This window comes from Moschus berezovskii, chromosome 16 (assembly GCF_049115385.1).
Source record: "Moschus berezovskii isolate FMDL1 chromosome 16, NW_MosBer_1.0, whole genome shotgun sequence".
NCBI classification, from domain to species: Eukaryota; Metazoa; Chordata; class Mammalia; order Artiodactyla; family Moschidae; genus Moschus; species Moschus berezovskii.
In genome coordinates this window covers 23706384-23732931 of record NC_142475.1, presented here as the reverse complement: position 1 = coordinate 23732931, position 26548 = coordinate 23706384, and the positions used below count along the sequence as shown (strand labels likewise).

Genomic DNA, 26548 nt, shown 5'->3' with positions numbered 1-26548 from the left:
TCTCTGAAGGTTCAGATGATGGTTAGCATTTTTTAGCAATAACGTTCTCTCAAATTAAGGTTTAAATTGAGGTATATACTTTTTTTATACATAATGCTATTACACACTTAACAGACTACAGTGCAGTTATACACACTGGGAAACCAAAAAATTCTATGACCTGCTTTACTGTGATATTTGTTTTACTGCAGTGGTTTGGAACCAAATCAGCAATATTTCCAATGCATACCTGTATACTGGTACAGTGCAACATTCTAGATATATGAGAAAGTCTGAGACTGAGTTAGGCATAAATAGAACATTTTCCCAGATCAAAATTATTTTTAAAAAAAAAGGAAGAAAGAAGGGCTAGAGTATTTTTGGAAGGGTATACAAACTGGTAACTGCGGTTGCTTCTGAAAAAGGAAAACTTTAAGTGTGAGATAAATTACCCTTAAAGAAATTTGAATTTTTTTATCATATACATGTACTGCTTTGAATACTTATAAAAGCTCTTTAAAATTATATTTGAAAAGACAATTTAGTTATTTTCAATATGTATTAAAAATTCACATGGATATAAGTGACATTTAATCTCTTCTAAAACCAATATGATTCGTTCAAAGTACACACAAAATTATTCTTCTTAAATTAACTATATTGCAATGGACACTGTCTTAACAACTGAATGCTTCTAACCATCAAGGCATTTAGAAAATGATACCTGTCCAGTAACAACTGCTCGGGAGAATAATTTATTTAACTGAACAAGTTCGTTGGGCGTTGTATCAAATTTCAGGGCTATACTATTCAAAGAATCCCTTGATTCAACCTGTTTAAAAGAAAAAGAAATTGATGTGTTAAAAGAGAAAATCTAAACCATAAGGCTTAATGATCATTAATATGTCTATGGAACAATCTTACACTTGATTAGTAAGTGGTGTATTTCCATCTTTAGAGATAGAATAGCTTGAGAAATTTTGCATTTGTTAACAATTAGTCTCAACCTATTATCAGAGTATATGCTTTACCATCATACATTACAATTACATGTAGTTCTCTACTTCAAGCAATTTCAAAATACAAAACATAAGTGATTTTTATCTTACAAAAGCTTTATTAGCAATATACAATAGTTTCTAAAAATATATGTAACTTTTATAAAGTAATTTTACTTTAACAAAGCATGTTGTATTAAACTTAAAATGCTATTTCTAGTAATCTTTATGTACCTAACCTGTCATTTAAATGGATAAATTAGAAAATATATTCAAACCAAAGCTGAGGAATATGTTTGTGAATCAGTATATCTTAATGAATCATACTTATAGAAATCTCAAATTATGAGATTTAATTGCCAATTATCCTGAAACAAAAAAGTCATTTGATTGGTCAACATATTCCTTTAGAATTCTCCATAAATAAAGCATTATGAGAGCTCTGTAGAGAACAAAATGAAGTGCAATTATATAGTTTTACTGCAAAAAGGTTTACAATCTAGTTGGAAAATAAGAAAGACAAAAAAAGAGCATATAAAAGATGAAAAGCAGTTTAAATGAAACAACAAATACAACAAAAGCTGAGTAGAGATAAAGCAACATATTTGTTCCTAAATGTCCAAGAAAGGTTTTACGGAAAAGATTTAAAGCTAAATCTTGATGAAGGGGTAGGAATTTGAGAAGTAAAGAAAAGGGAAAAGAACATTCAAAGTGGAAAGAATAGAACGGACATATCAGAGATAGAAAAGTTACAAAACACATTTGTGAGATACTTTCTCTTCCACCTAAACCGTCCACAGTACACTTATGAATTTATGATTTTAGGAAGGGAAATAACTAGAGTTAAATCTCAAGAAAGGATGATATTAATAGGGTATTTTGAATTAGACTACAAGAGACTTTGAAAAATCAGGAAAAGTAGATATGAATGTGGGGGGGCTAAAAATATCCAATAAATACATATTTCCCTTTTAAGGTTTTAAAACCAAACTGATGCCAAAGACACGAATTAATAACCTAGTTCTGCTCCCTTCTGTGTAAACTTTCTCATCTATGCAGTGAGATGGTACGTCACTTACTTTTTTTTGAGATAATGTAAGTAAAAGCTCTCTGTAAACCAATTTTACTTTGCTGTAACATCTGAAAATTTACAAAGTTACTTTTTTTCATATGAATTAATGCACATTTCATCTTCACTATTCTTACTAATTGCGGTAATCAAGTAATTAAGAAAAACCCACCAATATAAAGCAATAAAGTTATGTGGCTGAGACGCATTTAGATTTGTGGCAACAGGTCTAGGATTAATGAGACAAGAGAACTGATGCAGAAAAACCAATATAATACTACAGCAGTAGATCATCTTTAAAGTAATAAAGTAAAAATGTAAAGAAAGAAATTAAGGTATAATATTTTCAGATAAGACTCGAGAATATGGGAATGGATTGAATGAGGTGGTAATACAGTAGTAGTTATAGAATGTCACAGGTGTGAACGTTAATGAGCTGCTGCTGCTGCTAAGTCGCTTCAGTCGTGTCCGACTCTGTGCAACCCCATAGACGGCAGCTGACCAGGCTCCCCCGTCCCTGGGATTCTCCAGGCAAGAACAGTGGAGTGGGTTGCCATTTCCTTCTCCAATGTGTGAAAGTGAAAAGTGAAAGTGAAGTCGTTCATTCGTGCCCGACTAGTAGCGACCCCATGGACTGCAGCCCACCAGGCTCCTCTGTCCATGCGATTTTCTAGGCAAGAGTACTGAAGTGGCTTGCCATTACCTTCTCCAGGACGTTAATGAGCAACTGACACTAAATCCAAAAATGCCAACCTGGATGAACAACAGACTGATGGTAAATGGAATAAAAAACTAGGCACTGGGCAAAGATGAAGAAAGAACTGGTATAAGGTTTTCTATAGTTTATTAAATATGAAGTTAGTAGTAAGAAATGCAAGCATCTAGAAAGGTAGAAATAGAAAAAAAGTTTGGGTCTCACTTCAGATATAGTAAAGTTCTTAAGATTTCCAATTAATAGAATGGAAATGGAAAACCGAAAAGATACAAGGGACCACTCACATTTGGAATTAACAAGAGCAGAACCAGCGAAACAGGTGTAAAATACAGTATCCTGGGAGATTTGTTCCAGCAGTCCCACAGATATAAAAGTCCACAGGCGCTCAAATCCCTTACATAAAATGGCACAGTATTTGCATATAACCTACACATGTCCTTCATATACATTAAATCATGTCTAGGTTTCTTATAATACAATGTAAGTAAACAGTGGTCAGTAAGGGAAATTCAAGTTTTGCTTTTTGGAATTTTCTGGAATTTTATTCCCCCAAATATTTCAATCCATGGTTGGTTGAATCTGTGGATGCAGAACCCAAGGATAAAAAGGGTCAATTGTAACTGCAAATTTCAATTAACCTTTTCCCCAAAATAACGGTTCTTAAGTTAAATTTCAATTTGCAACCAATAACACAAGTTTTATTGAATTACGAGAAAAAAAATCGGTAAGCTCTTGAATTCAAAACCAACTAAAATTTCATAGTTCTTCACAATCATGTGGTTACATACGTAGACAGTGAAATGCCCCATGCCTACAGTCTTACGCCTTAATGAAACATAAAATTACGCTACTTAAGAGTGGGAGGGCGGTTCAGGAGGGGGAACTTATGTAAACCCGGGGCAAATTCATATCAATGTATGGCAAAACCAATCAATATAATATTGTAAAATAAAAATAAAAAAAAAAAAGAGTTTACTGTCTGAATTTATATTCTTAGTTTCTCAAATCAGGAAGAGAAGGTACGAGCACACTCAAGTTTATAGTATGTTTGAGAGAAGATTCTTCTGATAGTAGTAAATACATTTCTACCCTAAATTATGTCATTTCAAACCTTTTAAAAATACTTAAAATTTCAAACTGTCAATTACACACTTTATGAAAATAAAATGTAACTCAAGGTTTTGATACTTTGTTCAATTTTTAGAATTTATAAAAAATAATCAAGACTCAAGCCAAGATTGGAAGGCTTTGTGATGACACAAATGTATAAACTGTTTTCTTAATACAGATATAACAAAATATTAGACAAACTATATAGTTAAAATAACTGCTTTATAACATTATCTAACAACATTTACATTTAATCAAATAAGCAGCATACCACAGATTAGATTTTTTACTTCAGTTCTCCATAGTAACCAGAAATATGAAAAGCTGACTCTAAGGACATTTTTGAGAGTCATTTCTAGAACAGAGAAACTCAGCTATATATCATTGCAAATAATCGAATGAGAGAGGTTATTCTAGAAAATTAATATCAATTTGCTTTTTCCATATTCTGTCATTCTCATTCTCATTATCATTGCTGGGAATACAATGAAGATCACATTTTTAAAAAAGTAAGTGCTTCCCTAAAAGCCCAATCTAATAAAAATTATTGCAGCACAGAAACTTTAACTCCCAGTAAACTATTATTTTACTAAATTTTCTAGAATAATTACCTTCAAATCACACTTAATAAAATTTCTCTTTAAGAAAAAAAAATCCTAAATACAATTAAAAACTGAAGTATCATTGTTAGTAAAAGTTATTGACAGTGAAGTACAGATTTTTAAAATAAGGCAATTAGGAACCCTTGTCTCATTTACAGTATAAACAAAGAATACCTCCAATAAGACTATCACAAACAGAAATCAACTTTTTCCAAAACAAATAACTTACAGTATATTCAATAGTCCCTTTGGGTTTCTGAAAAGACATTCTTCTCCCATCTTTTTTGTCTAGGGTCTTCTTTTGGCCAGTATCTGGAAAAAAAGATGATGTAAAATTCTATTATTTTCCCTTTCAGAGTAATTTAAGGACAGCTAAATAGAGCTGAGGGAGCAGACATTTACAGATTCACCAGGAATAGAGCTTGCCACCTAGGATTCTCTGCTCTAAAATACAACCAAGTATCAAAATAAGCAAATGTACTTCCTTCCCTGCTAGGTTTACAAACTGACCGGTATGAAGTGCTACAGTAACTGGAAATCAATTCAGAACCTAAGGAAGGAGGGAGGCAAGATGGCGGAGAAGCAGGTGGACGTGGAGCACATCTCTCTCCATGGATGTACCAGGAACACAGAAGATCAGATGCAAAAGATCATGCGGAACACGAATGGAGGCTGGCAGGGGTCCCCGACCACCAGAAAGAAATATATAGAGCCACACACAACTCAGCAGGATGAAGGAAGGAAGGAAAAAAGAAGAGGAGAGTGAGCAGGGTCAGACGTGCACCCACCAGGTGGGGAAGCTGAAGCAGGGGTGAGATCCCCACATTTGGGGCAATCAGTTGGGACCGAGGGGAAGCATTCAAAACTGTTGGCGAGTGAAGCAGCTGATACGTGACAGTCTGAATAGTGAGACCCACACAGACAGTCTGGGGCATGACCCTACATACCCTGGACAGGAATGCAAGTCCACCAGAATGTGTGATGGCTGGGAGCTGGAGTGTAGGGACTGGAGAGCAATCCCAGGGCAAGGACTGCTTTTGACTTCAGAGAGATAGCCAGAGGGGTCAGGAGAGAAGATATGGCCACAGGGAATGCTTCTGAAGGAAAGCTTGGAAGCCATGGAGGCAGGGCACTACTGCTGAGTTACACGCAGGGTATGGAGTCATCACTTAAAAACTTGGAATAAAACTACCATATAACCCAGAAATCCCACTATTGGGCATATACCCTGAGAAAACCATGATTCTAAAACACACACACCCCAGTGTTCACAGTAGCACTATTTACAATAGCCGGGACATGGAACCAATGTAGATGTCCATTGACATATGAATGGATAAAGAAGTTGTGGTACATATAAACAATGGACTATTAGTCATATAAAGGAACAAATTTGAGTTAGTTCTAGTGAGGTAGATAAACCTAGAACCTGTTGTACAGAGTGAAGTCAGAAAGAAAAAAACAAATATTGCATATTAACACATATATATGGAATTTAGAAAAATGTTACTGACGTAACATTTGTAGGGTAGCAATTTGTAGGGCAGAGATAGAGACTCACTGGATGCATTACTATAAATAAAGCTAGAGGAGGTGGTGGAATTCCAGTTCAGGTATTTAAAGTCCTAAAAGATGATGCTGTTGAAATGCTGCACTCAATATGCCAGCAAATGTGGAAACTCAGCAGTGGTCACAGGGCTGGAAAAGGTCAGTTTTCATTCCAATCCCAGAGAAAGGTAATGCCAAAGAATGCTCAAACTACAGTACAATTGCATTCATTTCAAATGAGAGCAAGGTAATGCGCAAAACCCTTCAAGCTAGGCTACAACAGTATATGAAACAAGAACTTTCAGATGTACAAGCTGGATTTACAAAAGACAGAGGAACCAGAGACCAAACTGCCAACATCTGCTGAATCAGAGAAAAAGCAAAGGGATTCCAAAAAAAGATCTTCTCTGCTTCATTGACTATGCAAAAGCCTTTGACGGTGTGGATCACAACAAACTGAGAAATTCTTCAAGAGATAGGAATAACAGACCACATGACCTGCCTCCTGAGAAACCTGTATTCAGGACACAAACTGAGAAATTCTTCAAGAGATAGGAATAACAGACCACATGACCTGCCTCCTGAGAAACCTGTATTCAGGACAAGAAGCAACAATTAGAAACAGACATGGAACAACAGACTGGTTCCAAATTGGGAAAGGAGTATGTCAAAGGTGTATATTGTTACCCTGCTTATTTAACTTATATGCAGAGTACATCATGCTAAATGCTTGGCTGGATGAAGCACAAGCTGGAATGAAGATTGCTGGGAGAAATATCTACAACCTCAGCTACGCAAATGATACCATTCTAACGGCAGAAAGTGAAGAAGAATTAAAGAGCCTCTTGATGAAGGTGAAAGAGCAGAGTGAAAAGCTGGTTTAAAACTCAACATTCAAAAAACTAAGATCATGGCATCTGGTCCTGTCACTTCATGGCAAATAGATAAAGTGGAAGCAATGACAGATTTTATTTTCTTGGGCTCCAAAATCACTGAGGACGGTGACTGCAGCCATGAAACTAAAAGACGCTTGTTCCTTGGAAGGAAAGCTATGACCAACCTAGACAGCATATTAAAAAGCAGAGACACCAACTTTGCTGACAAAGGTCCATACAGTTAAAGCTATGGTTTTGCCAGTAGTCATGTATGGATGTGAGAATTGGACCACAAGGAAGGCTGAGTGTGGAAAAAAATGCTTTCAAATTGTGGTGCTGGAGAGGACTCATGGGAGTCCTTTGGACAGTAAGGAGATCAAACCAGTCAATCCTAAAGGAAATCAACCCTGAATATTCACTGGAAGGATTCATGCTGAAGCTGAAGCTCCAATCTTTGGTCACCTGTGTGAAAAGCTGACAAATTGGAAAAGACTCTGATGCTCGGAAAGATTGACGGCAAGAGAACCGAATGACAGAGGATGAGATGGTTGGATGGCATCATTGATTCAATGGACATGAGTTTGAGCAAACTCTGGGAGATAGGAAAGGACAGGGAAGCCTGGCGCGCTGCAGTTTATGGAGGTGCAGAGTTGGGACGGGACTGACTTAGCAACAGAACAACAATAAAGACTCAGATATAGAGAACAGACTTGTGACACAGTGGGGAAAGGAGAGGGTGGGATGAATTGAGAGCAGCAATGAGAGAGCAGATTAATTGAGAGACTAACATATGTATCAGCACATGTAAACAGAGAGCCACTGGCAATTTGCTGTATGATGCAGGGAGCTCAACTGGGTGCTCTCTGACAACCCAGAGGGGTAGGATGTGGTGGGAGGCAGAAAGAAGGTTTAAGAGGGAGGGAAAATATGTGTACCTATGGCTGATTCTTACTGATGTATGGCAGAAACCATCACAATATTGTAAAGCAATTATCCTCCAATTAAAAAAATAAATTGAAGAAACGTAACTGTCAGCTGAAAGGAAGTTATTAAAAAGTAAATTAAGGATTTAAAATTTATTAATTTATTAAAAGTAAATTAAGTTATTAAAAAGTAAATTAAATATATTTTGACACATCTAGTCCTATTATAATAAGCTATATTTGAAGATTTATTATTAACCAAACCAAGTTTGAAGCATGTAACACTAATCTTCACAGAGGAAAACATCTCTAGTTCTAATATAATCATAGTTAAAAACAAAATCTTCACTATGGAGTTATATTAAATTACTGTATTCTTTACACACATCATGAAGTAGATTGATATGCTTTCATATATAAACATACTTTTTATGCACTCCATTTCAGATAGAGTGCCAACTATTTGTCAATTGCTTATCAAGATATTTCATTTGAACACATTATTACCACCAAGTTTATAGTATCTGTTTTAAACTCTGTATTAGTGTTAGCTTTCTCATCTATACTTCATGTAACAAAGAGGGGACAGATAAAATATCACTCCTATCTAAACAATTTTAAATAAAATCAATCTCTAAAAAACTAATAAACTCAAAACTGAATAAGGTCATAAACATAACAAGATGTTATATATTATCAATTTTTACAAGATTAAAACAGCAATTTTCAAAGAAAAATTAGTTCTACCTAAGCCTAAGGAATTTAGAAAATATGTTCCTCTTTGTTTTCCCTCCATCCAATCTTAATTGATATTTTGACTATACTAGAGTTTGTTTATATGTATCTAATTAGCTCAGTTGGGTGAATGGTTCTAATGAAGCATAAATAATGATAAAAATAATAAAGTTCGAATCTCAAAAAAACCCAGTTAGCTCTACAGTCCTTAAAAAGGCTGTCCTAAAACCTTCCTGATCACCCAGGTTAAGGCAGATCTCTGCTACTAGTCACATAGCATCTTTGTTTCCTTCACAGCATCTGGCACAGTTTTAAGTTTCTTTTTAAATCTCTTCCACTAACTGTAACCTATAAAACACCCTACTTTGTTCCACAATGACTCCTCAATGCCTAACAAAGAGCCTGACACATAGCAAGCATCAAATCTGAATGAAATAATGTTTTGAAGCCACGGCCTAAACTGTACCTAGAACTGCCACAATTCTTAACAGTTATTTTGTTTTTTAAAAAGTGGAAAAAGAAGAAAAATACTGTTTGGCTGTAGAAAAAGAGGTGTTTTCCTAAGTTATGGTGGGAATGAAAAATGGTATAATTCTTAAAGAAAGAGTACTTTTTCTTTTCACCATATTCCAATTTTTCTTCATTAAATAGCATATATTTAAGTGTGTTTTTTGTGATAAAACATTAAAGCTATTTTAAAATACATTTAAAAAATTAATTCCTTTCCTCTTATCTCATAAACAGGAGAGCTAAAAACACTTCCCTCATTTTGCAATTCAAAAGGAATGAAAAATATAACTTCAGATTACTTTTAACTAATAATGTATATCCTTTCATTGATTTCAGGAGTAAATGATGGTCTGCACTTGCTTTGTGGAGAAGGAAATGGCAACCCACTCCAGTGTTCTTGCCTGGAGAATCCCAGGGACGGGGGAGCCTGGTAGGCTTCCGTCTATGGGGTCACACAGAGTCGGACACGACTGAAGTGACTCAGCAGCAGCAGCAGCAGCACTTGCTTTGTATAGTAGTATTTTTTTAATCTGCGAAAGAGTTCATTAAAGGTCTAAAACAAAGTATCAGTCACTCAGTCATGTCCGATTCTTTGCGACTCAAGGGACTGTAGTCCACGAGGCTCCTCTCTCCATGGAATTCTCCAGGCAAGAATACTAGAATGGGTAGCCATTCCCTTCTCCAGGGGATCTTCCCGATCCAGGGATCAAACCTGGGTCTTCTGCATTACAGGCGGATTCTCTACTGTCTGAGCCACCAATTACAATTAAATTAGCAACTGCAGTATCATTTTCAAAAGTTTACCATGGACTGCAGTTCAGGGAAAGAAAAGTAATATATAAGCTTTCTGCTGCTTAAAGTTTGAAACAAACTAGCACTCACTTTAATAATTTAAAATTATAATAAAATATATTGCAATAATTATTATAATAAGTTCTAAAATTATTTTAATAACCAATATTAAAACATGTATTAATAAATATAAGTACCAGAGCACAATTAAATACACTAATCATTCTCTTCTATCAATACAGAAATATAATCACAATATTTGAGAATTGAAAGTGATCACAGTGGTTACGTAGCCCCATTTTCTATTTGTTAGCTTTATTCTACCCTTTTAAAGACAGTTGCCAGTAAATATGAATCTAGATTGGGAGTATGGAAAACAGATGTCCCATTTCTCTCCCTCACAAAATTATTAGTATTACAGTTTAGAAATGCACAGATATTTATGATTTGAAAATCAAAATAATAGTGAACATTTATCAAGTGCCTAGCATATGCCAGGGCTTCCATGACAGCTGTTGGTAAAGAATCCACCTGCAATGCAGGAGACCCGGTTTGATTCCTGGGTTGGGAAGATCTGCTGGAGAAGGGATAGGCTACCCACTTCAGTATTCTAGCATGTGCCAGGCACTGCTCTAAGTACTCTTCATTCACTATCTTACCTATTCGGTAACCTTATAAAGAGGGTATCACTTTTACTCCCATTTTACCACTGAGAAAACCAAGGCACAATTTTGGTTATTACAATGGGATCACAATTGTGTGCTAATATGCACATAACTGTCCCCCCACAAGAGAACAATCTGTCACAAAATGTCAACCCTGCACAAGTTGAGAAACCATGCAATATACCCTCATAGTAAGCATGACGTATAGAAGGTGCTCAATAAATATCAAATGAATAAATGAATATATAATACTTTCCCGAGATACAGTTATCTGGTATGGTGGAAAAAGTAAGGGCATTAGATTTTACTTTACATTATGAGAAGCAGAAGCTTAATGTATGTAATCTAAAATAAGAAATTCCCATCTAGATTGTATTCTATAAGTTTTGATACATTGTATTTTAATAATTTCATCCAAAATATTTCACAACTTCTACCCTAATTTCTCCATTTGCTATTTTAAGAATATTGCTTAATTTTCATCTGTTGGTTAGTGATTTCTAACCATACTGTGGTAAAAGAAAATACTCTTAAATAGTTAAAACTTGTGAAATTGTTAAAACTTGCTGTACGATCATGTATAAATTTACCAAATGCTCCATACACATGTGCTTGAAAAGAATGTGTATTCTACACAGAAGGGTAGTGCTGTATGTATGTGCGTATATGCATGCACACACCCACACACAAACACCTATCTCCATATCCCTGAGATCAAATTTGCTGACCGGGTTCAAATCTTCTATATACACATTGGTTTGTTTCTGCACGCTTTTTCTTTAAATTACTGATCAGTTCAGTTCAGTTCAGTCGCTCAGGCGTGTCCGACTCTCCGCGACCCCATGAATCACAGCACGCCAGGCCTCCCTGTCCATCACCAACTCCCGGAGTACACTCAAACTCATGTCTACAGAGTCAGTAATGCCATCCAGCCATCTCAATCTCTGTCGTCCCCTTCTCCTCACGCCCCCAACCTTTCCCAGCATGAGAGTCTTTTCCAGTGAGTCAACTCGTCGCATGAGGTGGCCAAAGTATTGCAGCTTCGGCTTTAGCATCAGTCCCTCCAATGAACATCCAGGATTGATCTCCTCTAGAATGGACTGGTTGGATCTCCTTGCAGTATAAGGGACTCTCAAGAGTCTTCTCCAACACCACAGTTCAAAAGCATCGATTCTTCGGCGATCAGCTTTCTTCACAGTCCAACTCTCACATCCGTACATGACCACGGGAAAAACCATTGCCTTGACTAGACGGACCTTGGTTGGCAAAGTAATGTCTCTGCTTTTTAATATACTATCTAGGTTGGTCATAACTTTCCTTCCAAGGAGCAAGCGTCTTTTAATTTCATGGCTGCAATCAGCATTTGCAGTGATTTTGGAGCCCCAAAAAATAAAGTCTGACACTGTTTCCACTGTTTTTCCATCTATTTCCCATGAAGTGATGGGACCACATGCCATGATCTTTGTTTTCTGAATGTTGAGCTTCAAGCCAACCTTTTCACTCTCCTCTTTCACTTTCATCAAGAGGCTTTTGAGTTCCTCTTCACTTTCTGCCATAAGGGTAGTGTCATCTGCATATCTGAGGTTATTGATATTTCTCCCGGCAATCTTGATTCCAGCTTGTGCTTCTTCCAGCCCAGCGTTCCTCATGATGTACTCTGCATATAAGTTAAATAAGCAAGATGACAATATACAACCTTGACGTACACCTTTTCCTATTTGGAACCAGTCTGTTGTTCCATGTCCAGTTCTAACTGTTGCTTCCTGACATGCATACAGGTTTCTCAAGAGGTAGGTCAGGTGGTCTGGGATTCCCATCTCCTTCAGAATGAGGAATTCCCCAGGTCGGTAGGTGCCCAGTATGCTACTGGACATCAGCGGAGAAATAACTATAGAAGGAATAAAGGGATGGAGCAAAAGTAAAACCAATACCCAGTTGTGGATGTGACCAGTGATAGAAGCAAGGTCCGATGCTGTAAAGAGCAATATTGCATAGGAACCTGGAATGTTAGGTCCATGAATCAAGGCAAATTGGAAGTGGTCAAACAGGAGATGGCAAGAGTGAACATAGACATTCTAGGAATCAGTGAATTAAAATGGACTGGAATGGGTGAATTTAACTCAGATGACCATTATGTCTACTACTGTGGGCAGGAATCCCTTAGAAGAAATGGAGTAGCCATCATGGTCAACAAAAGAGTCCAAAATGCAGTACTTGGATGCAATCTTAAAAATGACAGAATGATTTCTGTTCGTTTCCAAGGCAAACCATTCAGTATTACAGTAATCCAGGCCTATGCCCCAACCAGTAATGCTGAAGAAGCCGAAGTTAATCGGTTCTATGAAGACCTACAAGACCTTTTAGAACTAACACCCAAAAAAGATGTCCTTTTCATTATAGGGGACTGGAATGCAAAAGTAGGAAGTCAAGAAACACCTGGAGTAACAGGCAAATTTGGCCTTGGAGCACGGAATGAAGCAGGGCAAAGGCTAACAGAGTTTTGTCAAGAGAATGCACTGGTCATAGCAAACACCCTCTTCCAACAACACAAGAGAAGACTCTACACATGGACATCACCAGATGGTCAACACCGAAATCAGATTGATTATATTCTTTGCAACCAAAGATGGAGAAGCTGTATACAGTTAGCGAAAACAAGACCAGGAGCTGACTGTGGCTCAGATCATGAACTCCTTATTGCCAAATTCAGACTGAAATTGAAGAAAGTAGGGAAAACCACTAGACCATTCAGATATGACCTCAATCAATTCCCTTATGATTATACAGTGGAAGTGAGAAATAGATTTAAGGGACTAGATCTGATTGATAGAGTGCCTGATGAACTCTGGATGGAGGTTCGTGACACTGTACAGGAGACAGGGACCAAGACCATCCCCATGGAAAAGAAATGCAAAAGAGCGAAATGGCTGTCTGAGGAGGCCTTACAAATAGCTGTGAAAAGAAGAGAGGCGAAAAGCAAAGGAGAAAAGGAAAGATATAAGCATCTGAATGCAGAGTTCCAAAGAATAGCAAGGAGAGATAAGAAAGACTTCCTCAGTGATCAATGCAAAGAAACAGAGGAAAACAACAGAATAGGAAAACAAGAGACCTCTTCAAGAAAATTAGAGATTCCAAGGGAACATTTCATGCAAAGATGGGCTCGATAAAGGACAGAAATGGTATGGACCTAACGGAAGCAGAAGATATTAAGAAGAGGTGGCAGGAATACAGAGAAGAACTGTACAAAAAAGATCTTCACGACCAAGATAGTCACGATAACGTGATCACTGACCTAGAGCCAGACATCTTGGAATGTGAAGTCAAGTGGGCCTTAGAAAGCATCACTACTAACAAAGCTAGTGGTGGTGATGGAATTCCAGTTGAGCTATTTCAAGTCTTGAAAGATGATGCTGTGAAAGTGCTGCACTCAATATGCCAGCAGATATGGAAAACTCAGCAGTGGCCACAGGACTGGAAGAGGTCAGTCTTCATTCCAATCCCAAAGAAAGGCAATGCCAAAGAATGCTCAAACTACCGCACAATTGCACTCATCTCACACGCTAGCAAAGTCATGCTCAAAATTCTCCAAGCCAGGCTTCAGCAATATGTAAACTGTGAACTCCCAGATGTTCAAGCAGGTTTTAGAAAAGGCAGAGGCACCAGAGATCAAATTGCCAACATCCGCTGGATCATGGAGAAAGCAAGAGTTTCAGAAAAATATCTATTTCTGCTTCATTGACTATGCCAAAGCCTTTGACTGTGTGGATCAAATTACTGATAGAGGTTGTTAAAATCTCCCACTATAATTGTGGGTTATTCAGTTCCTCTGACATTTCTTTGCTTTGTATATTTTGAGACTTTTGAGACCATGACATTTGGTTTATACAAAATATATGTTATATCTTTCTGGTATGTTGAACCTTAGAATATTTTTAGACTTAAAGTTTGATATACTTTTAAACAATTATGTTAGTGGTCATAACATAGATTATAGCCTAAATTGTTAATTTTCAGTCTAATATTTACTAGTACTTTTATCTTCCTTCTGGTCAATGTAAGCATGTTAAAATCTGTGTGATCCTACCAAGACTTATATGTAATTATTATTGCATATTTCAATTACATATATATATATTAAAAAACACTCTAAGACATTATTTTTCTAGACAGTTAACATTCATTCAGTTCTTTCCTTATATTTACCATTTTTATTGAAACTCTGGGTAATTTTGCAGGGGATGGATTCTTAGTTGGTAGGTATTTTCCTCTGCTGTTCATTTTCCACTGTTTCTGTTGAGAAATCAACTGTCAATCTTATTCTTACAGCACTGACTACCTGTTCTAAATGCTTTTAAGATTTTTTCATCTTTGGTGAAATTTGTATTGATTCCACTTGGGGCTTTGGAAAAGGAAATGGCAACCCACTCTAGTATTCCTGCCTGAAGAATCCCATGGACAGAGAAGCCTGGTATGCTATATAGCTAGATAGGACTGAAGCAACTTAGCACGCACACACTTGGGGTCTGTAGCGATGCATGAATCTGTGAATTTCATCATTCTTGGCATTTTCAGTCATTCTTCTCTTAAATAATACTTCTGCCTTCATTGTCTCTCTCCTTTCCTATGGGGACTCAAATATACACATATTAGAACTTCTAATTATATCTTGTATTAAACTTATTTTTTCCATCCCTCCCCCTTTATTCTGGATATTTTCTTCTGATCTATTCTTCCACTCACTAATTCTTTCTTTTGTGGTGGCCAATTTGCTCTTAAATTCATCCACATAGGTCCTAATTAGAAAATTATTTTCAATTCTGGAATATCCATTTTTCTCTTTTATAGTCTGAATCTCTACAAAACTCTCAATCAGCTCAAAATTCCCAAAACAGCTATTTCAAATGTGATAACTGCAAGATACAGGGTTCCTGTGGGTCTATTTCTATTCTCTTGTTGTTTCTGATATCTTACCAGATGCCTAATTATATTTTATGTACTGTATATTAAATATCAAAAATTGTCTATAGACAGAATTTGACACACAGAAAGCTCAAATTCTCTAGAAAGGATTAATGCTTGCTTCTGCCAAACACTTGAGGACACAGGCAATACCAAATCTTATTAATGCAGTTATAGGAATGATGATTTAAAGCCAAGTTACCATCCTATGAGTTTTCCTCTATTCCTACAGCATTTTGCCGGTCCTAAGCAAGAGTAGTCCATTCCTCTACTGTTCCTCTACTGTGGCAGGTCTTTTACTGTGTCCCTGTTCCCTTATACCAAGAGCAACTCTTAATCTCTGAGCTGCTGCTTCTGGAATCAATACTTCCCCTGGGGAAAAAAGCAGATCCTAATCTAGTTCTATCAATCAGTTTTCTGATATCCTCAATAAAATTTGTTTTGCTTTGGCCCAGCTATTTATTTATAATAGAAGTATAGGTGATTTACAATGTTGTGTTAGTTTCTCATATATAGCAAAGTAATTCAGTTATACATATATATACTTATTATTTTCCATTATGGTTTATTATAGAATATTGAATATGGTTCCCTGTGCTATACAGCAGGACCTTGTTGTTTATATATTTTATGTATCATAGTTTGCATCGGCTACTCATAATTTGTCCCTCCCCACATCACTTTCCCTTTGGTAACCAAAAGTTTTCTATGTCTGTGAATCTGCTTCTGTCTCGTAAATTAGTCCAGTTGTATCATATTTTAGATTCCACATTTAAGTGATATCATATGGTATTTGGCTCTCTCTGACTTACTACACTTAGTATGATAATCTCTAGATCCATCCATGTGGCTGCAAATGGCATTATTTAATTCTCTTTTATGACTGAGTAGTATTCCACTGTGTGTATATACCACAACTTTATTCATTCATCTGTCAATGGACATTTTGGTAGCTTCCATGTCTTGGCTATTGTAAATAGTACTGCAATGAACAATGGGGTGCATGTATCCTTTTGAAATGTGTTTTTCTCTGGATATATTCCCAGGAGTGGGATTGCTGAATAATAAGGTAACTCTATTTTTAGTTTTCTAAGGAATCTCCATACTGTTTTCCATAATGGCTGTAACAATTTACATTTCCACCAATAGCGTAGGAGTTCCCTTTACTCCACAAACTCTCTGGGATTTATTAATTGTAGACTTTTTAATGATTGGTCCAGTTTTTTAAATTGTTCCTAGCAGGACAGTCTGAATTATCTAGCTTGCTATTATTACCAGACTGAGAAGTCCAAAGAGATTTTTAAGCAGAGAACTGACAAAGCAGTATCAGCTCTTTAAATTAAAAATCGTTTTGGTAATAGAATGGGAAAGGCAAACTATAAGCCTGAAAAACCAATGATGAATCCTGTATGAAGTCGCATTTTAATAGACTAGAAGACTCCTAATATAACTGAATATTGTAATTTTGGCTGTAGTTACTGATAAAAAGTTAGATGATTTAAAAATACTGAGCTGGGAGTCAATATTTTCATACGATAATACAGATTTTAAACTTTGAAAATATCTACTAAACTAAGAAAGATACACTGAGAAGTGCTTTTCCAATTAACTGATTCCATCTATAGTGCAGTAGTATAGGAAACTATGCCTATGTTTTCAACCTTTCACTGCTACTGACTCCTTATCCATAGTCAAAACAAAATTTTTTTAAAAATCCCTCAGTTTTTCTTCAACTTTGTACCCATCCTGCTCTAGATACCAGCCCTTCTGCTTCTTTTCATAGTTGAACTTTCAGAAATAAGAGTCTACTCTCACTGTCTTTACTCCATCAAGAGAGTCCACAATGTATTGCAATGGCTTCTGTCTTCCCAGTTCCCTAAACCTGCAAAGGAGACCAAACTAAGGGGAAAATCAGATGAGCTTTTTCTATTTTATTTTATTGCTCTTTATGAAGCACCAAACTAAGTCCTTAATGCTCACCTTTCCTTTTATTTGGTAACATCTCAAGTTCCTTGGTCTCGAACACATTTGTTGTTCCCCTTTAATGCTTCTTTCCTCTACCTAGTCAAGGAATTTTTGTGTGTGGCCCACTTCTTATGAGAAAAGTTTCATGATATAGAATGCTACTGTTGTTATTTAGTTGTGTCTGATTCTTTCACGACCCCATGGACTGCAGCCCACCAAGCTCCTCTGTTCATGGGATTTCTCAGGCAAGAATACTGGAGCAGGTTGCCATTTCCTTCTCCAGGGATATTCCCGACCCAGGAATTGAACCCCCATCTCCTACCCTGCAGGTGGATTCTTTACTGCTGAGCCACTAGGGAACTTCCATATAGAGTGCTAATAGAGCCTTGCTATTTAAAATTATGTTCTAAGGATCAGCAGCACTGGCATCACCAGGGAGCTTACTGTGAACACAGAATCTCAGATTTCACTCCAGAACTACTGATTCATATTGGCAAGCACAATAAATTAAAAAAGCACTGTTAACAGAGCTTTTGAAAGGATCAAGCTTGCAGACTGAGTAACTGACGGAAGAAACAGGCTCCTTTACAACTTCCCACTCATGACAGTAACACCGGCATCTTCAAACGTCTGTCAAACTAATTGTTTAATAGTCACTGTGATAGATTACTACTGTTACTAAATATCCTGTATCTCCCTGGGGAGAAAAAGAAAATACACTGTACCATCCCACTGATGTCAGACATGAACAGAAACCATAATACTTCTTAGCTCTTTTTTCCTTCTATCTTAAGACCAGGGATGTTCCATATAGTGGCTACTCCCTAAAAGGCTATTACACATACACATACCTGTGCACACACATCTAGTCATTCCTGTTTCTGTTCCTGGTTAAATTATAGTGCTTGGAAAAGAAAATTTCTTCAGGAATTCATACATAAGAAGCAAATCACCAACTAGGGGAAAAAGAAAACAGTCTAGCCTGCTTAAGACACAAGAATGAGATTATACCAAGGGTATCAAAATAAAAACTCTAGGAATGATCCAAGGATCTAACAGGGAGTACTGAACAATTTGTAGTGGGAAAAATTGCAAACATAATGTAATAAATACATTATGGAGGAAGTGGAGAGAAGAAATACGGGAGATGAAATGTTCAAATCACCTAAGAGTTAAAAAACCCCACCTAAAACTGAAACAAGAATGTAATAATACCAACCTCTTAATATTTTTGCAAATTCTGCTTAACTTTAGACACACTATTTAGGAAATACTTTCTTAAGACAAACAAATATTATTTTTTAGTCACTCTTTCCTTCTGATCATCCATTCATCATTTTATACGTAAATATACATAAAATTGGAGAAGGAAATAGCAACCTACTCCAGTATTCTTGCCTAGAGAATTCCATGGACAGAGGAGCCTGATGGGCTACAATCCATGGGGTCGCAAAGAATTGGACATGACTGAGCAACTAACACACACACATATAAAATAGATCTGAACAATAACATCTACCCTAAAATAATAATATCACTAGATATTGGATTAGAGGTAGCTTTTAAACTTTAATTTTTGTTATGTATGACTTCACAGCATGCATTAGTTTTAGCAATTAATAATATCACTAGATTTTGGATTAGAGGTGGCTTTTAAACTTTAATTTTTGTTATGTATGACTTCACAGTTAGCACGCATTAGTTTTACCAAAGTTTAGAATCTAGCACCCACCCCTCAATTAAGACAAACCATCAGATAACTGCAAATCTGAATTAATCGTTTTGGCCCTCTATGGAACTGTTTTTCACAGCCTTGCATTTTGTTGTTATACCACTGAACTACATTAAGTAATGGTGTTAAAAAAACCGCTTTTTGAAATTAGAATCTGTATTTACTATAAAGATGATGAGGCTATTTTTTGCTATGTTAAGAGTTGCATGAGGATATTTTCTCTTTATTCTATCAGGAAAAGTCATGTTTCTTTTACCTAAGCAACAGGTTTATCTTTACCTTAGTAACACTGTGATTTATGGCTGATCACATTTCCCTTTTTTCACTGATTGCTAGAAATCAAAGGCAAATTTTGAGCTTTTCTCTAATACATTAATCTGACCTTAAAATATGCCCCTTTTTGTACGAATATTCATTCATTCAACAAAATGTATTGAGTCTCAATGTGAGTTTGCTGGTGGCCACCTAGGGAGTTTTTATACATAGAAGACTATCTGCAGTTACTTTACTTTTTAATTAATGTTTGATTTATTGAAGTGTAAATATAAAAATCCAGTTTTCCCTTAAGTCTTCAACTATATCAGTGTATATTTACAAAACTAGTAAATTTTAACACACTTTCTAAGATGCTTTCAATAATCAACTCAGAAAACAAACTAGATATCCTTAAATAATCCCATTTATAGAGTAAATTCTCTCATCTATACTAAAAGGCACTTATAAATCTACTATATTTTATTGCAAACACTTGAATTGCCTCTATAACAAGAAAATCTTTCTAAACTCTTTTAACTCTAGTAAATACATTAAAGTTTTAAATATAATGAAACGTTCCCTTTGGTATTCATTTTCAATTAGATTCTTAGACTAATTTACATGCACTCTAACAGGCCTAATTCTCTGACATGTAAGAAATGTTTTAAAGACCAAACATATTAATTATTCCTAAGCTTAATACAAAATACTAAGTATTTAACAAATTTCATCATTTCTATATTTACTTCTGACCGTAACATGAACAAATCTTAACATACCCACTAAAAAAAGAAGTGATTCTCAAACTGTGGTCCCCAAATTAGCAGCATCAGCATTACTTGAGTTGTTGGAAATGCAAACTATGGGGTCTGGCTCAGAAGTATTGAATCCAAACTCTAGAGGAGGGGTCCAACATTTTCAACAAGCATTTGGGTGATGCTGAGGCACGCTAAAGTTTGAGACTTACCGCTTTATTATAGCCTGAAATACTCAGAGGCAGTTCTGTCCAAAAACACAGATAAGTCTTGAGTTCAGCCATTCTGTGAGATGAGCAGCAATTCTAAAATGTGCAAATCTACTTTACTCGTGAGAACCAATAGAATAAGGGTACACTGTTATGACTTCAAACTTCATCAAGAGTTACTATCAAAGCAGACTGAGGCTGTTTATCTAGAAAAGATTCTTTCCCCACCTCCCACCTTAGGAAATGAGACTAAGACTGCAGACATCTAGGATTATCCTCTTCAGTGACTGACCAGTACTCTTAATTTTAAGTTACCCTAACAATTGGGCTTCCTTGGTGGCTCAGGTGGTAAAGTGCCTGTCTGCAATGCAGGAGACCTGGGTTTGATCCCTGGGTTGGGAAGAACCCCTGGAGAAGGAAATGGCAGCCCACTCCAGCAGTCTTGCCTGGAAAATCCCATGGATGGAGGAGCCTGGTAGGCTACAGTCCATGGGGTATCAAAGAGTCGGATATGACTGAGTGACTCCGCTTTCTAGCAATTGGTACTACAAATCCTTTACAGGCACTCGGTCTTCCCTGGGTTCAAGCTAAACTATTATCTAACTCTTTCAGACAATCTGCATCTCAATTTCCAACCTGAAATGTATCAAAGTTTTCTTACACCTTCTTTGGAGTCTGTATTTTCAGCTCAAGTCATTTAATAATTTTCTGACTGTAAAGAAATTTCAATGACAATCCATCTTATCCTTTACCTAAATTGTTTTAACTTTAACATCAAACGAAAGAATCTTGCATTCTTTTCATGCATTTTTTTTGTCTGACATAACTCTTAGAAATAGGAAGATAACTCTCAAACGGATTTTGTCTCTCTCATTTATCTGCCTGGCCAAGTTTCTTAATCAGGAAAATGGGTTAATAATAGTACTTATCTCACCAAGTGGTTACTAGGATTAAGCAAAAATATTTGCTAGTGGCTGCCCCATATTAAGTGTTCTTAGCTGCTCTAATTGTTGTCATTTTCCCCAAAGATATCATTTTATTAAAAAATGATAAAAGTAAATGAAAAGAAACTTTAAATATGAGTTCAGATGTACATATTTAAAGTATACTGTCACCACGTGGGAAAACAGAATTGCCATAACAGGGAAGTTTATGATAAAAACTATATTACAATTAAGTCGGAACTCTAAATATTTATATTTACTGCCCCACTGTTCATGGGGTTCTCAAGACAAGAGTGCTAAAGTGGTTTGCCATTCCCTTCTCCAGTGCACCACGTTGTGTCAGAACTCTTCACCGTGACCTGTCCATCTTGGGTCTACATAGCATGGCTCTTGGTTTCACTGAGTTACACAAGGCTGTGATCCATGGGATCATTTTGGTTAGTTTTCTGTGACTGTGGTTTTCTTTGTGTCTGCCCTCTGATGGACGAGGATAAGAAGCTTGTGCGAGCTTCCTGACGGGAGGCACTGGCTGTGGGGAAAACTGGGTCTTGCTCTGGTGGGCAGGGCCATGCTCATTAAATATTTAATTTTCTGCTGACCTGTGGGGCTGTGCTCCCTCCCAGCAGTTTGGCCTGAGGCGACCCAGTCTTAAGAGTTTGTAAACTCTATGGTAGGCTACAGGCTCTATGGCAGGGGTAATGGTGACCTCCTCCAAGAGGACTTATGCCAGGACACCATGCGTCCCAGGATTGCTGCTGTCAGTACCCCTGACCCCAAGGCAGGCCACTGTCAACCCACGCCTCAGCCAGACTCTCAAACAGTCACAGGCAAGTCTGGCTCAGTCTCCTGTGGGGTCACTGCTTTTTTCTCCTGTGTTCTGGCGCACATAAGGATTTGTTTGTGCCCTCCAAAAGTCTGTTTCCCCAGTCCTATGAAAGTTCTGTAATCAAACTCCACAGACCTTCTAAACCAGATATCCTGAATATTCATTGAAAGGATTGATGCTGAAGCTGAAGCTCCAATACTTTGTCCACCTAATGCAAAGAGGTGACTCACTGGACACGAGTGTGAGCCAACTCCAGGAGATAAGTCAGTAAAGGACAGGGAAGCCTGGCATGCTGTAGTCTGCAGGGTCACAGAGTTGGAGACAACTGAGCAACTGAACAAAAACTAAATACTAAAAAGATTTTTTTTACTTACTTATAACTATGTGATCTAGTAAACTGACTACAGTGAAGCCTCCAAACATGAGCTATGCTCAAGGCCTAAAAAATTTTTTTGAATCATAAAATAATTTACTTTTTGCTTGCATGCATACTAAGTTACTTCAGTACTGTTGGACTGTTTGCAATCCTATGGACTGCAGTTTTCCAGGCTCCTTTGTCCATGGGGATTCTCCAGGCAAGAATACTAGAGTGGGTTGCCATGCCCTCCTCTAGGAGATCTTTCCGATGCAGGGATCAAACCCATGTTTCCTGCAGCTCCTGCACTGCAAGCAGATTCTTTACCACTAAGCCACCAGGAAAGTCCAATTTACTCTTTTAGCAGGAACAAAAATGGTGTCATATGGTCTTTTTTTTGTAATTGTTATTAACTAGAGCAATGGTGTGATAAGCTCCTTAATGTGTCTAAGTCCCAATTACGGTTTTCCATAGAGGAGACTATAATTTTGGAATCAGCAAACACTATAAACTATAAGACCAAAAGCTGACACCCTGGAGAGGAGAGAGACATTAGTAACAGTTAACAGTCAGGTAAGTGGTCTGTTCACAGAAAGAGTAAAATCAGAAACAGATGACCAAAGTTCTATTAGGCCCATCCTTCAACTGTAAAACTATTTTACCATCATCATTACTGAACATGAAATGGTGACGGATAAGGTCACTAACAACAAATGGAGTCCTGGAATACAGCCAATCTACAAGTGTGGAAGTGTCTGCACAAGATATACTGCTACAACACACAGGATACTTTAAAGAACTGAAGGAAGAGTAATGAACAACAGAGAACTTAAGCAGCTGTTATAAAAATCTAAAATAAGGGTAGTCACAAGCAAAAAGAGTAGAGAAAATCCTTAAAACATCCTAACAGATACTCATTCCAAAGGACACAAATGAAAGGAAAACCCTACAGCCAAAGCCAAAAAACAGAGCTCTCATTTTAAGCAAAGTTGAACTAAAAATTAATGAAGAACCATTTACTTTTTACCTGCATATATACATGTTGCCTCTCAAATGAATTAATTTAGAAAGCTGTACTTATTCAAGAACCAGAGGGGGTGATCAAATTATTGCAGGAACACACATTTCTTGAACCAGCTTCAGAACTCTATAGGCATAACTGTATAGACTTACAATATTTTTAACCCCAAACAAATGCTACTTTGTAGTTTTACTTCCCAACTTGTTCACTAATCCTGTTCCAAATGAAAAAAAAGAGCACCAGAGTTGAGAACCTTTTAGCCCATCTGCTGCTGCTGCTGCTGCTGAGTCACTTCAGTCGTGTCCGACTCTGTGTGACCCCATAGACAGAAGCCCACCAGGCTCCCCCGTCCCTGGGATTCTCCAGGCAAGAACACTGGAGTGGGTTGCCATTTCCTTCTCCATTTAGCCCATCTAATCAACCTCATTCAACCTCATTTACAAGTAAGAAAATACAGGCCCAAAGAGCAAGTAATTTTCACAAATTCTTTCAGCAAATTAATGGTAGGAAGTACCTATCCACCTGACTGTGGTCAGAACTGTGACATCACAAGGTCTCTCTAACTTGTATCAGAGACTAGTGGGCACCATGAATATTAAAGACTGGACCATGAGTACAGAAGTCAGCTTCACCAGAAGAGGACTTTGTATAATACTTTGAAGCCGCAACTCTGAAAGAGTGTCTGATATATTTATTAATAGCAGAGTGCTCAATACATGTTTCTGAATCAATTAATCAGATGTATATGTTTGGGTTTATTTATAAAAATATTCACCATATCCTTTCCTGTTTAAGTTACCCCACATATTCTTCATCTGCCTAGAGGCTGGTCACATTTCAATTGTTTTCAGTAAGTCAACTGAGGTCTTACACACACAAGCAACTCTTTTATTCAAACACTTTAAAGTTCCAGGCCTCATCCCTGGTCCACCTTTAAGAGGATTCTGCACCTGGTTAATGTTCTTCAAAGCAGAAACCAAGCACATATCCCTTCGTTTTTCTAATTTCATAAACAGGAGTTGTGAAGAAAAAATTTTACGTAAAGTGAAGAAATGTTAACAAACAGGACCACGCTAAAAATTACATTTTGATATTTAAGTTTCTTCAAGGCTTAAAGACACTTACAGAGATCAACAGATGTCTTCATTGGTTCAGTGCTTTAAAATAAATCGTAGGATGTGGGGTTGTGGATAAATTTTATATTCTGTGTACTTTTCTCTATTTCCTAAACACTCTAATGCTCATATGACTTACTCTCACCATACCAAAATGCATATCAGAACAGGTAACAAGGATAAAATATGACCACGAGAAGTCTAAGGAAGCCAATGACGTTGCAGAAGTTACCATACGCATGACGCCAATACAGCTTCAGCAAGGGCTTTAAAAAATTTCGTAAGGTATCAGTACCATGTCATTACGATTGATCTTTTTTTTTTTTTCTTTTAAGAATAGTACAACTCCAGTATGACGAAAGAAAACACAGCAGGCGGTAGAAATGACAACTGAGAAGTTTGTTACGTCCTGCCCCCTCAAGACAACACGCAGCCTTTCAAAACACGCGACACAAAAATCCACTAGGTTCCTGTGTACGTTACGCATTTTCTTTTTCAAAGTCCTATCAAGTAAGCGTTGATGTGAATTCGCACACATGTCAAACAAAAACAACGACCCAGCCCAAACCCAAGCCAGACGAGGCGATCTTAACGATTCCCTGAGAGGAAAAACACGAGCGTCACAATTGATTCAATATTCACCTCCCAGTGGGAGGGAAGAACTTCAGCGCTCCAACCCTTGAAACAGTTGGCGCGGTAAAGAAAGTCGAGTCCCGGTGCAGAAAAGCAGGAAGAGCGGGGCAGGAAGAGACGCGACGCAGCCCTGAGGAGGTCTTCCGCCCCCGGCGCAGGGCGAGCGCTCGGCCCCGGCCCCGGCCCCGGCCCCGCACACCCAACCACGCGGCCCGGCGCGCCCCCTCGCGCGGCGCCCACCCCGCCGCCGTCCCCGCCACCCCCCGTCCTCAGCCCGCGTCGGCCGCGCGGGACGCGAAGGAAGGCTGGGCTCACCGGGTCCCTCCGGGCTGGACGGCGCCGGGGGCCGGTGGGGCGGGTACCCGCACCCGGGGTCCCCCTGGGCGGGCTCCCTCAGGTAATCCTCGAAGCGCACCTGACGGGCCTCGCCGCCACCCCCGAAGCCCCACAGGCGGTTGGCCGTGCCCCGCAGAAGGCGCCCGCTCTTCCCCGTGAACGTGGTCAGGTAGTCCATCTTGCCACCGGGGGCAGGAGCCCAGCAGGCGGCCGACGGTTTCTGCAGCGCCCGCCGCCCCTCGGTGCGCGCCCGCCCGCGCGTCCGACCCGTCAGCGGGGGCGGCGGCGGCTCCTCACGCCTCCGGGGAGGCGGGGAGCGGGGAGGGGACGGCCGCCGCTCGGCCCGGGGGCGACCATCAGCGAACCCTGCGGCGGGGGAGTAGGAGCGGGACGAAAGTTTCTGAAAAGTTTTTGCCGTTGCTTCCTAAGGCCGAATAGGGGCCAAACTTTTTTGGAAAGCGGACACTTCCTGGAACAGAGGCCGCGGCGAAAAGCGGCGGCCTTTTAGCAAGCCCGGCGGGGCCTGTCCGCCTCCCACCCCCCCGTGCCTGGCCCCAGTGGAGCCGGCCCGCCCCGCCCCGCCGGCCCCCGCCCGACCCGACCGGACTTTCAGGCCGCGGCGGGATAGCTGGGGAGGGCGTTTCCCGACTCGAGGGCCGACAGGGGCGTCTCGGTGGCCCTGGGGACGCTTTGCTGGGTTTTGCGCAAACCTTGGGGCCTGGGAGCTGAGCGTCCAAAAGTTTCTGTCCGTCACGAACTTTCAGTCTGTGTTAGGGGGAGAGGCACGGAAACACAGGAAACTTTTTGCAGTTTGAAATTTGGGGGAGGGAGGCCGAGAGGAAGGAGAGGTTAGTTTTAAGGGCGTAGTTAACACAAAACAGCCCAGATTAAGATGCTTCCTAAGGAAACCATCGTCGTAAAA

General features: G+C 38.5%; 1 protein-coding gene across 6 annotated transcripts in view; it reads right to left on the bottom strand.

Annotated features, from left to right (window-relative positions):
* OXR1 (oxidation resistance 1) overlaps nucleotides 1–26548 on the bottom strand; it is a 523569-nt gene that overhangs the window by 74782 nt on the left and 422239 nt on the right. For 3 of the 6 annotated variants that reach the window (XM_088844755.1, XM_088844753.1, XM_088844756.1), the window contains 2 exons: nucleotides 4703–4785; nucleotides 704–811 (listed from right to left, as the gene is read on the bottom strand). In XM_088844755.1, the coding sequence (XP_088700881.1) occupies nucleotides 704–811; nucleotides 4703–4785 (191 nt within the window). Of the gene's footprint in view, nucleotides 1–703; nucleotides 812–4702; nucleotides 4786–25605; nucleotides 25935–26548 lie in introns of those variants that run through there. The other 3 variants (XM_055432536.2, XM_055432537.2, XM_055432538.2) reach the window with 3 other exon arrangements.